The sequence below is a fragment of the Microcebus murinus genome, chromosome 17 (assembly GCF_040939455.1).
Source record: "Microcebus murinus isolate Inina chromosome 17, M.murinus_Inina_mat1.0, whole genome shotgun sequence".
Classification (NCBI taxonomy): Eukaryota; Metazoa; Chordata; class Mammalia; order Primates; family Cheirogaleidae; genus Microcebus; species Microcebus murinus.
Genome location: NC_134120.1, coordinates 18,828,965 through 18,841,198, shown reverse-complemented (window position 1 = coordinate 18,841,198; position 12,234 = coordinate 18,828,965). Strand labels below are relative to the sequence as shown.

Below are 12,234 nucleotides of genomic sequence, written 5' to 3'. Positions count from 1 at the left end.
GCATTTGATTTTTTTTAACCTTAAAAATTAAATTTATGTTGTGTTTTAATAGAAGGCAAAGGAAAATCAACATTAGTCCTAACATGTTTGTTTTTCCTTTCCTGCACAGGCCCACCAAGACCATCACTATGACCGATGGGGACTATGATTATCTGATCAAACTCCTGGCCCTCGGAGACTCAGGAGTGGGGAAGACGACATTTCTTTATAGATACACAGACAATAAATTCAATCCCAAATTCATCACTACAGTAGGAATAGACTTTCGGGAAAAACGCGTGGTAAGTTTTTAACCATTCTGTTAACATCGTTGCTATCCCCCTATGTAAAAGAAGAACCCAGAAGCTATGTTTATTGCCTTGCAAAAGTGTCTGTCTGTTATCACATGAAATTCATAGCCTGTCACTTTAATTTACTTTAGAATATTATTTACTACTTTCCAACTATAAATAACATTTTGCTAGAAAAATATTGAGTGGCACTATCTCTTGTCTCCCAAAGTATGCAAGGCAACTAAAATAAATAATTTCTGGATTTGCATAGTGTGTTTTCTATGAATTCTTCAGGAATTCTTTCAAAACTTGAATTATTCAGGATCTAAACACATTAACTCTTTGATCTGTGTTAAAGTCTTCAATAAGACCAAGTGTTCATTTCTCTTCTCTTGAGAAAGAGGTTAAAAGTATGATTGGCAAGTGGCTGGAACATGAGCTTTGTAAGTTCTTGCTGCGTTTTTATTTATGTGTAGACTCAGCCATCAATCACTGGCTTATTATGAACAGAATGTGAGACCAACCCATGCTATTTTCCAAGATAAGGGAGTTTAAGTGAGAATCACAACCACTTCCTTCTCCTATGCTAGACGCTAATGACAGAAATAAGGATATTGTGACATGTGAGACATGTAGCATAGGCACATAAGCTTAGCCAGATTTACTGCCACCCAAGGTATGCTTGATTGCCAAGATAGCTGTGGCTTCCAGTTGATGTCACAAATCTACTCATGCCTTGGGAGTTGGGAAAGAAAACTAAAGACATGGTGGTTGGAAGCCATTGCCTGGGAAGTCGAATCATGGTTCCCTGTGATGTGATACGCTGTCCCTTATCTGAAGTCAATACTTTGCAGTGTAGTCATAGCAAACTGGCTGCCAGCCAACCCCTGCGGGGTTTCTCCTGCCTTCTCTCCTCCCTGATATCCCCAGTGATCAGGGTATAAGTCCTTGGAAAGTTTTCCTTTTAAAACATTTTCACTAAACTCTACTTAAAAGAGCTGATTAAATATTAAAGTCTTTATGCTTTACCTAAAAAGAGCCAGAATTAAAAAAGAAAAAAATCTACTTATCTAAAAAGAGCCTTTGATGAAATGATTGGTGAAGGAAAGCTTGAAATGTCCTGTGTCAACTTATTGAGAAATTCTGTGCATATTTTATGGCTAGGTCATTTTGAAAATCCATTCCACGGTAAAAGACACTCACGTATTTGTAAAGCACTTTACTGTTTGCAAAAATACTTGCGCATCAGTTATTTCATGTAAGTTTGTAGTTTGCAGTAACTCTGCAAAGTGGGAAGGGATTATAGGTCTCAATTTTCAGATAAGAAAATAAGACTAAAAGAGGTTAAATGAAGAGTTGGTATTTGAACCTAGAACTTGGGTCCTAAATCTGACGTTTGCTGCCTCGTGAGGGAATGACAGAAGGTGTCTAATTCAAGTTCGCAATATGCCTAAGTTGTGTTGAAAATCATACTTGCACTTGACATTTAAAAGTGAGAGTACATGTGATACTTCTGGAAAAAATAGAGCAAATATTTATTCTGCACTATGAACTTTGATTATAGTAATCAAGGAAAAACATGCTGAGTGAACCCAGAGAATTACAGTGTTGACAAAACCCAAAGCAGTATCAACTAATGAACATCGTGCCTTTCAGGTTTATAATGCTCAAGGACCAAATGAATCTTCGGGGAAAGCGTTTAAGGTGCATCTTCAGCTTTGGGACACTGCGGGACAAGAGCGGTAAATAGTAAATCACTTTGTTTCTAGCTTCGTATGGCTTAGAAAAGCTTATTTTAAAATTAATGCTGTATGTGAACTTGAAAAACAAATAATATGCACCTTTTCTCCTGGTTACAAAATAGACATTTGTATCAGGAAACAAAATTAAATGATTTGGGCCGGGCGCAGTGGTTCACACCTATAATCCTAGCACTCCGGGAGGCTGAGGCGGGAGGAATGCTTGAGCTCAGGAGTTCGAGACCAGCCTGAGCAAGAGCGAGACCCTGTCTCTACTATAAATAGAAATTAGCCAAACAACTAAAAATAGAAAAAAAAATAGCTGGGCATGGTGGCACATGCCTGTAGTCCCAGCTACTCCGGAGGCTGAGGCAGTAGGATCACTTGAGCCCAGGAGTTTGAAGTTGTGAGCTAGGCTGATACCATGGCACTCTAGGCTGGGCAACACAGTGAGACTCTGTCTCAAAATAAACAAACAAATAAAAAAATAAATGATTTGTAGTTAATTAACCATACTAGCTTTGTACAGTTGGTACAGATTTCAAAAATCAGATTTTCAAAAATCTCTATAGCGATTCTTGCTATGCATTGTCTTTGCACTTTTCTGGCAGAAAAGGAACTTCTCCAGAATTTAACTGAATGAAGATGGGAAATTAACATTATTATAAGTGCTTCTGGAATAAGGAGTCGAAGAAAGGGTGTGAGGATCTTCCTCTCTTTTCTTATCTTCCACACAGCCACTTTGTCTCATGCCATGTGACTGGCCTTGTCCTCTCAGATTCCGATCATACCATTGCCCTCCAGCTAGAATCTTCTACTCTCTTCCCACTTTCCCTGATCCTCTCCTTTGACCAGGCCTGGCTCATATTCCACCCCCTCTGAGAAGCCTGTCTGAGCACCCCAACTGAAACAAGCCTCCACTTTGCTTCTAAATTCCTGTGGACTCCACCCTTTTAGTCACTAAATTAATTATTAATATATACCATCTTGTAATAAGACAAATCTTCTATGTTTATCCCTAACTGCTGTTCATTGATTCACTTGTGGCCTTCTTAGCCCAACAAAATTGCCAGTGTTACGAGGGTGGAGACCTTGCCTGGTTTTTCAGCATTGTCTTTGGAACAGCATCCAAGATAATATTCAGTAGACAGTAGTGTTAACGGCTTAGAGTTGGAGGTACTATTCTATTATTTAATGAAAATAGATTTCTTTGGGATCCCAAATTTCAAAGCTTGAAAGACCCCAAGCTAATAACATTTTTCAGTATTAGATTAAATTTAAAATGGCAATAGATTGGCAGAGAAGATATTTAGAAGGCACATACCTCCAAATTCCACATTGTATGTCTTAGAATGCTTATGCTTGTAAACACTTTGGTTTTTGAAATGCATCCAAAATGTTCTCGCTGTCAGTGAGTGTAAACGCCAGGAGAGGTGCGGGGCCCTCTCTGTTAGCTTTTTTGACTGTGAATTCCATTTACACACACCCTTCAACATGGCTGGTTCCTCCGAAGTCATTCCTCACAAGAATCTCTGTTCATATGTCAGTTTTGTTGTCACAAAGATGTATGTTTTATAGAGCAATTGAATTCATTTTTGAAGAAGTAATATGAGAAAATATGGTTCCCATATGTCCTCGCACACGATATGTCAGCCTAGCGTGATGGCAGCCTTCTCTCGTCTGTCCCCTCAAGGCAGCTGCCCTGGGGGGGAAGTGGGAGCACTATGGGGCAGTCTCAGTAACACTCAGGCTATTCATCCCTGGAGAATTTTGCATTCTGTGTATGTAAGGTGTAGCTAAGCAACAAGATAAACAATGCCTCACACCTCAGCCCTGTTCCTGAAGACATCTGGCAGTATAATCCAAGTAAGATAGTGATTATTGATACAAGTCACATCATGGGAAGGAGGGAAAAAAAAATACGTAGTTCTTATGGGAACCTATAGGATACAAGGCACAGCCTTAGTTCCCAGTGAGGGAAAAAGAGTGATAATGTGACTCTGGGATCTATTTCTTTATGTGGTCTTAGTTTTCCTCCCCCACCCCCCATTGACTCAGTGGATGGGATGAGATGCAGGAAATGAGTTACTGGGTCCCTGGGACGAATGAGGGTTAACATGGATGCTGGGCAGAAAGAGCCAGTGTGTCCTATGCAACTGTCCACATTGCTACGGATGAAAAAGTGTCTGTCCCAGTCAGATCACTACAATAAGCATGTTTTGAGTAACTTTGTCATATGCTATGAGCAGTGAGATGGGAATAACATGCTAGTCCTCAAATGAGACACACTCACACATACACACACACACACACAAATACACTCACACAGCTAAGAAGAGAAAAAGGGCAGTTTTCCTAGCCATGACACTATTGTGGTTGAGGAGGGGGACAATTTTGTGGGTACAGCTAGTCTCCAAAGAGAGAGAACCATTCAACAAAAGCACTCTAATCTCTGTGAGCTTCCAGGGAATAGTAGAAACAAATCCACAAGAAAAAATTGAGTAAATGTTTTACTCAATTGTCTACTCTACATTTTTAGATCATGATAATGCCCTACAAAAGAAATCCTACTTTGGAAATAAATAGTAGTGAAAATATCTCTTACCCCATCTTTTTTATTTAAAGTATCATTCTCTACTGAAGTCATTTTAATACTTGAATAACTTTATATCTTTTTACTATTTTCTTTATCTTTTCCCTTCACCTCTTTAATTTCACAAATATTTAGTGAGAAAATGCCATGTTCTGGGCCATGAATCTATAATGGATATCAAGTTAGAAACACAGCACCTTTCCCCTTGGAACTTATAGTCTAGGCTGGAATTTGGACAAAAAACACTTGCAGTATACCCTTAGGACAGTAATAGAAAACTAAAGGCATTGGGTAGGCCCATAGGAGACACCCATACCCCACATATGGAGTTAGAAAGGCTCCTTGGGGAAGTGATATTTCCTCTGACATCATTGTGTATTATATATACTCATGTACAATGTATGAATACGTGTTATTCAGGCTACAGGAAGTGGTAGGAGGAAAAGGATGCATTAAGTGAGTTTACACAGAAAGATCAGCCAGTGTGAAAGCTCAGGGGAGGAGGGTGAACTTTCTAAGAATAAAAATAAGATCAGCATGCCTGTGGGGAGTCAGGATTGAAGAGCAAGGATCAGTTCCTGCAGAGCCTTGATGGCTTATTAAGGATTTGGGCATGACCTTAAGGGTGATATATAGTCATTAAAATATAATCAATGGGAAGAAATACAGGGATGGGGGACTGGGTCCCAGATAAGATTGGACATAGGAAGCCTAACGAGGAGGTTGCTGAAGGTGTCCAGGTGAGAGAAAGTAGGTTCAGAAGTGGAGCAGTGGAAGGGTAGATGGACAGAAATGTGCAGGTAGAGAGATACGTGTTGACTGTAGGCAGCAGGTGAAGGAAAAAGGGGTCATGGCAACAAGAAGGGTGGTGATGTCACTGACACAAAAGGAAATCAGCAGGAGGAGCTAGTCTGGTTTTGGACAGATGGAGTTGGAGATGTCTGAGTGTCCTCCAAGTGAAAATACTCAACAAGTAATTAGGCACCCAGTGTGAAAGGCAGCAAAGATCTAGATCTACACATTTTGGATTCCTCAACCTACAGGCTATCATTGAGCCAGGGAAGTGGATGCAATTACCTGGAGAATATACATAGAATGAGAGGGGTTGAGAATAGAACCCAGAGGAAACCAGTACAAAGGATCTACAAATAGGCTAAAATAGGAGACCAAAAATTAGAAGATTCCTGAAAACCCACTGCCAAATCTAAAACCGTTTCTGGTCCCTACGTGTGGTCTCTGGTTTCGCCCATTGCTCACGTTGAAGTGGATCTCAGCACATGTTCAACTTCACCGCAGAGTCTGCGTGTGGGGGGTGAAAAAGGGGGAAGGGAAAGTCTTTGCATTGCACATGAACAAGGATATCTTTCAAAATCCTCCAGGACAAACAAGTGTCCTCACTTTCTTTCTCCAATGACTGTGTCTCTCTTTTGTCCTGACCTTTCCTTGGTCCCCCCCAACACACACACACTATGACCCTTCCTTTTCTTCATTGGAGCTAGATGTCAGCCTAAAACTCAGTTTTACCCCAAAGAGTACTTATAAAAGAGTTTTGTCACCAACAGTTTTCCTTACAATAGAATTCCAGTTTCAGCTGCTAACAAGTTGTGGTTTTCCTCATAGCACCACAGGCATTCATTTGGAGGCTACTGCATGCCAAGCTTTCTTCTGGGCACAGACAAGCAAGATTGGAAGGTATTAGTTAAAGTCCCCACTCTAAAGTGGTTTACATTTTAATTGTAGACCGCAAGATGCTCAGGAATCAAAAGGAAAAAGATTCTAAGTCGCTGTGTAAGCAAATGTGTGATTGAATGTTACAAACCCTGTGTATAAGTGCTGTGGGATCGTGAAACCAGGAATTGGTCTTAAAAAAAAAAAAAAAAAATCTACCGCCAGATCTCTTCCCCTGGCCCTTCTGCCAACTCCCATTTCTGTAGGATATTCCATAAAGGCCAGCCCAGCCATGGAGACTTCACACTTGAAAGGGAAACAGCGTTGTTCGTATTGTCATCATAAGAGTGTGAACTAACTGTCAGAATTGCCCACTGTGCTTTCTTGGCAGGTTCCGGAGCCTCACCACTGCATTTTTCAGAGATGCCATGGGCTTCTTGTTAATGTTTGACCTCACCAGTCAACAGAGCTTCTTAAATGTCAGAAACTGGATGAGTAAGTGGAACCAAGTAACATGCGCCTATGCTTTGAGACCCAATAGTTCTATTTGCTGTTGGCCCGGCAAGATGAAACCAGATTGGACACCACAGATTAATGTTGGAAAGTCATGAGTTTAGTGGTCCATGTGTCACCTTCAATGAATTACCCAAATTGGCTTGGATTTGTATTTTCCTTGGACACCCTTAGAGGAAGCCAACGTGGCTTTATCACCACCCATATTTAAGGTCTTTATTAATGTCATTGAAAGGCCATTAAATCGCTTGTTCTGGAAGTCTTGAAGGACACCGTAAAACTAAGCTAGCAACCACATCTGCTACATCTCACCTGGTGAGGGCACAGCAAAAATCTGCAGTGTTTTCTCAGAGAGAACACTAGTCCCTAATATATGTTCAGTGACTAATGGGTTAATTGAGTGAGAAACCACTCCAGAGCCAACTGGCCACATGATGATGAGGTAAGGCACAGTTTGTCAGTCAGCTCACACTGAAATTTTACTTAAAAAAAAAAGGTCAAATGTGAAGACAACTTGTACAGACAAATCTCCAGCCTCCATGGCAACTTAGATATAATACGAAATTTAAATGTTGCCTAATCCATTATTAATGCCAATTTGATATATATCAATGAGGAGAGAAGTATGAGAATTTTCCTATATTTTCTAAATTGATGGACTGGTGTTGCTCTTGTTGTTTCCAGATTTGTCAGGGCTACCTATAGCCAGAGTGATATATATTTTTTTAAAAACTAGATCATGTTATTCCCCTGCTCACAGTCCTTCTGTGACTTCTCATCTCACCTGGACTAAGATCCCAAGTCCCCTACCTCTGCCTGCAAGGTCACTGCAATCAGTCCCTGGGCTTCCTCTCTAGTCTACTTACTCAGCCCCAGCGCGCCAGCTTCGAGGCAAAGGGGCTCTCATGCTATTCCCTGAACCAAAACCACATCCTACCTTGGGGCCTTTGTGTGGCAGATTACCCATCTCGCTTTCTCTTCTCCCATTTACTAATCCCTTCATCCCCTTCAAATTTTTACCCAACCCTTACTTATCTCTTGGGAGAAACCTTCCCTGACTGGCCACCCCATCTAAAATGGTATTCTTCATCACTCCGCATCTTTTTGAGACACTTTGTAGTTCATTCAGTCCCTGTCATCATCTGATATTATATCACGTATTATTTTTGTTTGCTTGTGTTTTTGAGTCTTCCTACCATTAGAATGCAAGCTCTGTGAAAGTACAGACTTTTGTCTCTTCTGTTCCATCGCAACATACCAGACCCGAGTGAGCACCTGGCACAGAGTAGATGCTCAAAATATATATATTTCTTATTACTACATGTTATCTAAAATTAATAATATATTATATACAATTAATAATATATATGACTGTTTTCAACATGAGTTCAATAACCCTGTTGCAACTGATGGGGAAAAATATCAACAAATTCTGACTTTATTAATTGCTTCTCCAAATGAGTATTTATCCTAAGATCTATCTTTATTTCTTTTCAGTATTGTATTTCCTTATCCAAATTTTGATGGTATTATTAGATTCTTTCCAAGAATGGTTTATTTCTCCTTTTCAAGGCAGATGAGATTATCCCTTGTTTTTAAAAGTCTACAGAATGATATTGCTGGGATTTAAGATAATTAATTGCCATGTCTGATAACACTTTAATTCCTAACACCCCAAATAATCGATGTGACAGAGTAAACCTTTGTCTTCTCCCTCTGGTCTTGGCAAGGTAGCACACAGCATGCCTTAAGATAGACATTAAAGTAGCCTCGGTAGCATAAAAAACACAGTTTGACAGGTGTCTTTTCTTTCCTTTTTTCCCCCGTCCCTCCCTTTCATCCTCCCCTCCTTTCTTTCATCATTCCTTCCTGTCTCCTCTCCTCCTCATTTCTCTCTTTCACATACAGTATTTCTTGAAGAAAAAACAAGTTACCTGTTTTAAAACTGTTTCTACCTAAATTTGTGGTTGTTAAAAAAATGTTCCACTCTATAGATCATTGCTTTCGACATTAGGAGAGAGAAATGTAGCAGCCTCCTAAAGGAAAAAGCAGTTTTACCCACTTTAAAATCATGTTCTATTATCTCCACTTATATTTGAGGATCCAACGATATGAAGCAGCCCATCCATCTCAGAGAGCACTTCCCCAGATGTAGAAGAGCACAGATAGGTAATGATACAGGTGCTCTAGATATGTTATTAGTCACCTTCACAATCTGTAATTTGTAGGGCTTAATCTCCATCTTACAGACAAGGAAATGGGATAGCTCTAGTATCTCCTATGTATGGTTATGAGGCGTTAAATGAATTAAAGTCTAGGAACAGTTGCTAGCACATAGCATGAACAATTAGATTAGGATCTGGAATGTAGCAGTCATTTGACATCAAGTGGGTGAATTTACTTATTTATGACTAACTTGCTGGCTCCGTCTGCTTTCTTTCCAAGGCCAACTGCAAGCAAATGCTTATTGTGAAAATCCAGATATAGTATTAATTGGCAACAAGGCTGACCTGCCGGACCAGAGGGAAGTCAATGAACGGCAAGCCCGGGAACTGGCTGACAAATACAGGTAAGTCAGTTACACTGAGACATCATCTGACCTTGTGCACTGTTGCTCAACCAATGGAGCAAAGACATGAGATTGATATTAAAAGAAATCCACTTGAATCAAGAACAGTCTGAGAATTAAAAACATCTTCCACAGGGATATATGTGATGTTTTAATAAATTACTTAATAATAATAGCACCTTACATTTCTTGAATACTTATGTGCTAGCAACTGTTTCTAGACTTTAAGTCATTTAATCTCTCATAACCATACATAGGAGATACTAGAGCTATCCCATTTCATATGTGAAGAATGGAGTTGCAGAGAGATTAAATAACTTATGGAAGGCCATATATTTATAGCTAGTAAGTAGCAGAACTTAAATTCAGTACAGGTTGTCTGAGATCAGAGCTCATGCTCTAAAACACGGTACCCTACTGCCTCTCAATCAATAGCTGCAAAACCCTAAGGGATAATACCTACACGGACATGACAATGCAATCCTTATCCTAGCTGAGCTGGAATGGCAACTAAAGAAAAACAAAAACAAAAAAGCCCCATGTCATTGATTTCCATGGCAGAATCTGTTATTATTTTTTAAATTTGAAGTAGTTTTACCATATTTGTCCATTTTTTACTGAAGGATTCTCCCTGAGAGCTTTAAAATGTATGACTCTTGAATTTTAAATTCCAGATAAATATAGACTGTATTCACATGAATATCCTATTCAATACATGCCTAGTTTCTGAATTAAATTTCCAGGTAATTATTGGAAGGGAAGCAATATTTTAATGATAATATTGATCACTAGTTTAGGTATTTTTCCCCTCTTATTTTTCTTTTTTTTTTTTTTTTTGAGATAGAGTCTCACTTTTTTGCCCAGGCTAGAGTGAGTGCCGCGGCATCAGCCTAGCTCACAGCAGCCTCAATCCCCTGGGCTCAAGCGATCCTCCTGCCTCAGCCTGCCAAGTAGCTGGGACTACAGGCATGCGCCACCATGCCCAGCTAATTTTTTCTATATGTATTAGTTGGCCAATTAATTTCTTTCTATTTATAGTAGAGACAGGGTCTCGCTCTTGCTCAGGCTGCTGGTTTCGACTCCTGACCTGGAGCAATCCTCCCACCTCGGCCTCCCAGAGTGCTAGGATTACAGGCGTGAGCCACCGCGCCCGGCCCCTCCTATTTTTCTTAAACAGTAATAATGCATTGACTTCAACTTCCTGACCATATCCAATATCAGTGTCTTTGCCCATAAAGCTGGTTATAGCCATAGTAGAGAGCACTTCACCAATTTTTCCTGACTGAGAATAAACAAGGATGCCAGTAAAAACATGATTATTTCACAATCTCTCAGCCAGCAGTGTTTTTGCACGTATGATTCATGTGTACATCTTGTAGTATCTGTTCTCATCTCTTCCTCTCAAAAATATCTGTCATCTCTTCCATGCTAGCATACCATATTTTGAAACAAGTGCAGCAACTGGACAGAATGTGGAGAAAGCTGTAGAGACCCTTCTAGACTTAATCATGAAGCGAATGGAACAGTGTGTGGAGAAGACGCAAGTCCCCGACACTGTCAATGGTGGAAGCTCTGGAAAGCTGGATGGGGAGAAGCCAGCAGAGAAGAAATGTGCCTGCTAGACTCTCCATAGGAACTGATCATCAACCACCCACCCATATTGCTTTCAAAAACAATGGCAAACCACAAGATTGTTGTTGAGTAGACCATGTGCAATGGCATGTCCTTCTTTTTCTGGCAGAAAATCTATTTTAAGAAACCAGAATAGTCAACAGAGTTCAAAGAATTGACCAGTTATCTCTGAGACCCTTCCAAACAAAATCAAAGATTTCTTAATGTGATTTCATCATTAAGATCACGGATGCTTGATTTGTTTTTCTTATAAAGAAGATGAGTCTCTAAGACAGTACACAAGAAGAAATATCAGTGAGTTTTAAATCAGAACATAAATTACCTTGTTACATTGGAGAAAGGGATAGGTTACTAAAGGGAAAACACAGAAAGATGATTTTTTTTGAAAGATTGGAGTCCTTATGCAGAATCTGGTTCATACATTTATATTTGCATTGGTGAAAACATATTATCTAAAAATGGATATATGGTAAAAAGTTCTCTGTGGTTCATTAATATGACATTACTATGTACACCCAATAAGTTTTACTGAAATGACTAAATTAATGATAAGGTTATGATTGGATGAAGGTCAAACCTCTGCTAAAAAGTAGCCAATTATGCCATAATGCCATTTTGATATTCTTAAGAAAGAGCACAGAGACAAGAACAGGACTGTGAATGACAAAGTACAAGAGAAATGCCCTAGAGAAAAAAATGAAAGTATGGGAACATGGCATTTGGAAAGCTGAAATTAAATATATCTGTTACAGATGTCTGGAAGACTTACTTAGCCAAATTTTACTCAAGCCAATTAGAAGTTGACATTATCAGTTGGAATTAAGAAAATCTCCAGAGGTTTTCATTTCAAACAAAAGTTTAGAAATTCGTTTGGTGTTCAACTTCATGTTTCATTTTTCTTAGAAAATGATAAAATAATCACAATGAAAAATTAACAGTTGCTATTTAAATATCTCTTTAAGAAATTCAGTCAAGGAAACTAGCCTTAAAAATTTTTAAGATAAAGTATGCTGGTGATATGAAACAAAGAGTGACTATTAATTGTGGGTTTCCTTTTAGTTCACAAAAGCACTGGAAACCCAAATCACACGCCTTCCCTCCAAACCTCACCCACCCCTGGCTTTAAATCAATTGTAGACATGCAGATGTATCACTACATAGATGAAGAACTTCAGAATAAGATGGATCAATTATATGGTCACTCTGAATGTTCATGTCATTAATCACATAAAAATTGATGATACCTCA

At 39.3% G+C, this 12,234-nt stretch overlaps 1 protein-coding gene across 3 annotated transcripts in view; it reads left to right on the top strand.

Annotated features, from left to right (window-relative positions):
• RAB27B (RAB27B, member RAS oncogene family) overlaps positions 1–12,234 on the top strand; it is a 147,450-nt gene extending 135,216 nt beyond the window's left edge. For all 3 annotated transcript variants that reach the window (XM_012745484.2, XM_075993845.1, XM_012745485.3), the window contains 5 exons: positions 110–281; positions 1,929–2,014; positions 6,664–6,767; positions 9,231–9,354; positions 10,787–12,234. In XM_012745484.2, the coding sequence (XP_012600938.2) occupies positions 129–281; positions 1,929–2,014; positions 6,664–6,767; positions 9,231–9,354; positions 10,787–10,976 (657 nt within the window). In that variant the 5' untranslated portion in view covers positions 110–128 and the 3' untranslated portion in view covers positions 10,977–12,234. The remainder of the gene's footprint in view (positions 1–109; positions 282–1,928; positions 2,015–6,663; positions 6,768–9,230; positions 9,355–10,786) is intronic.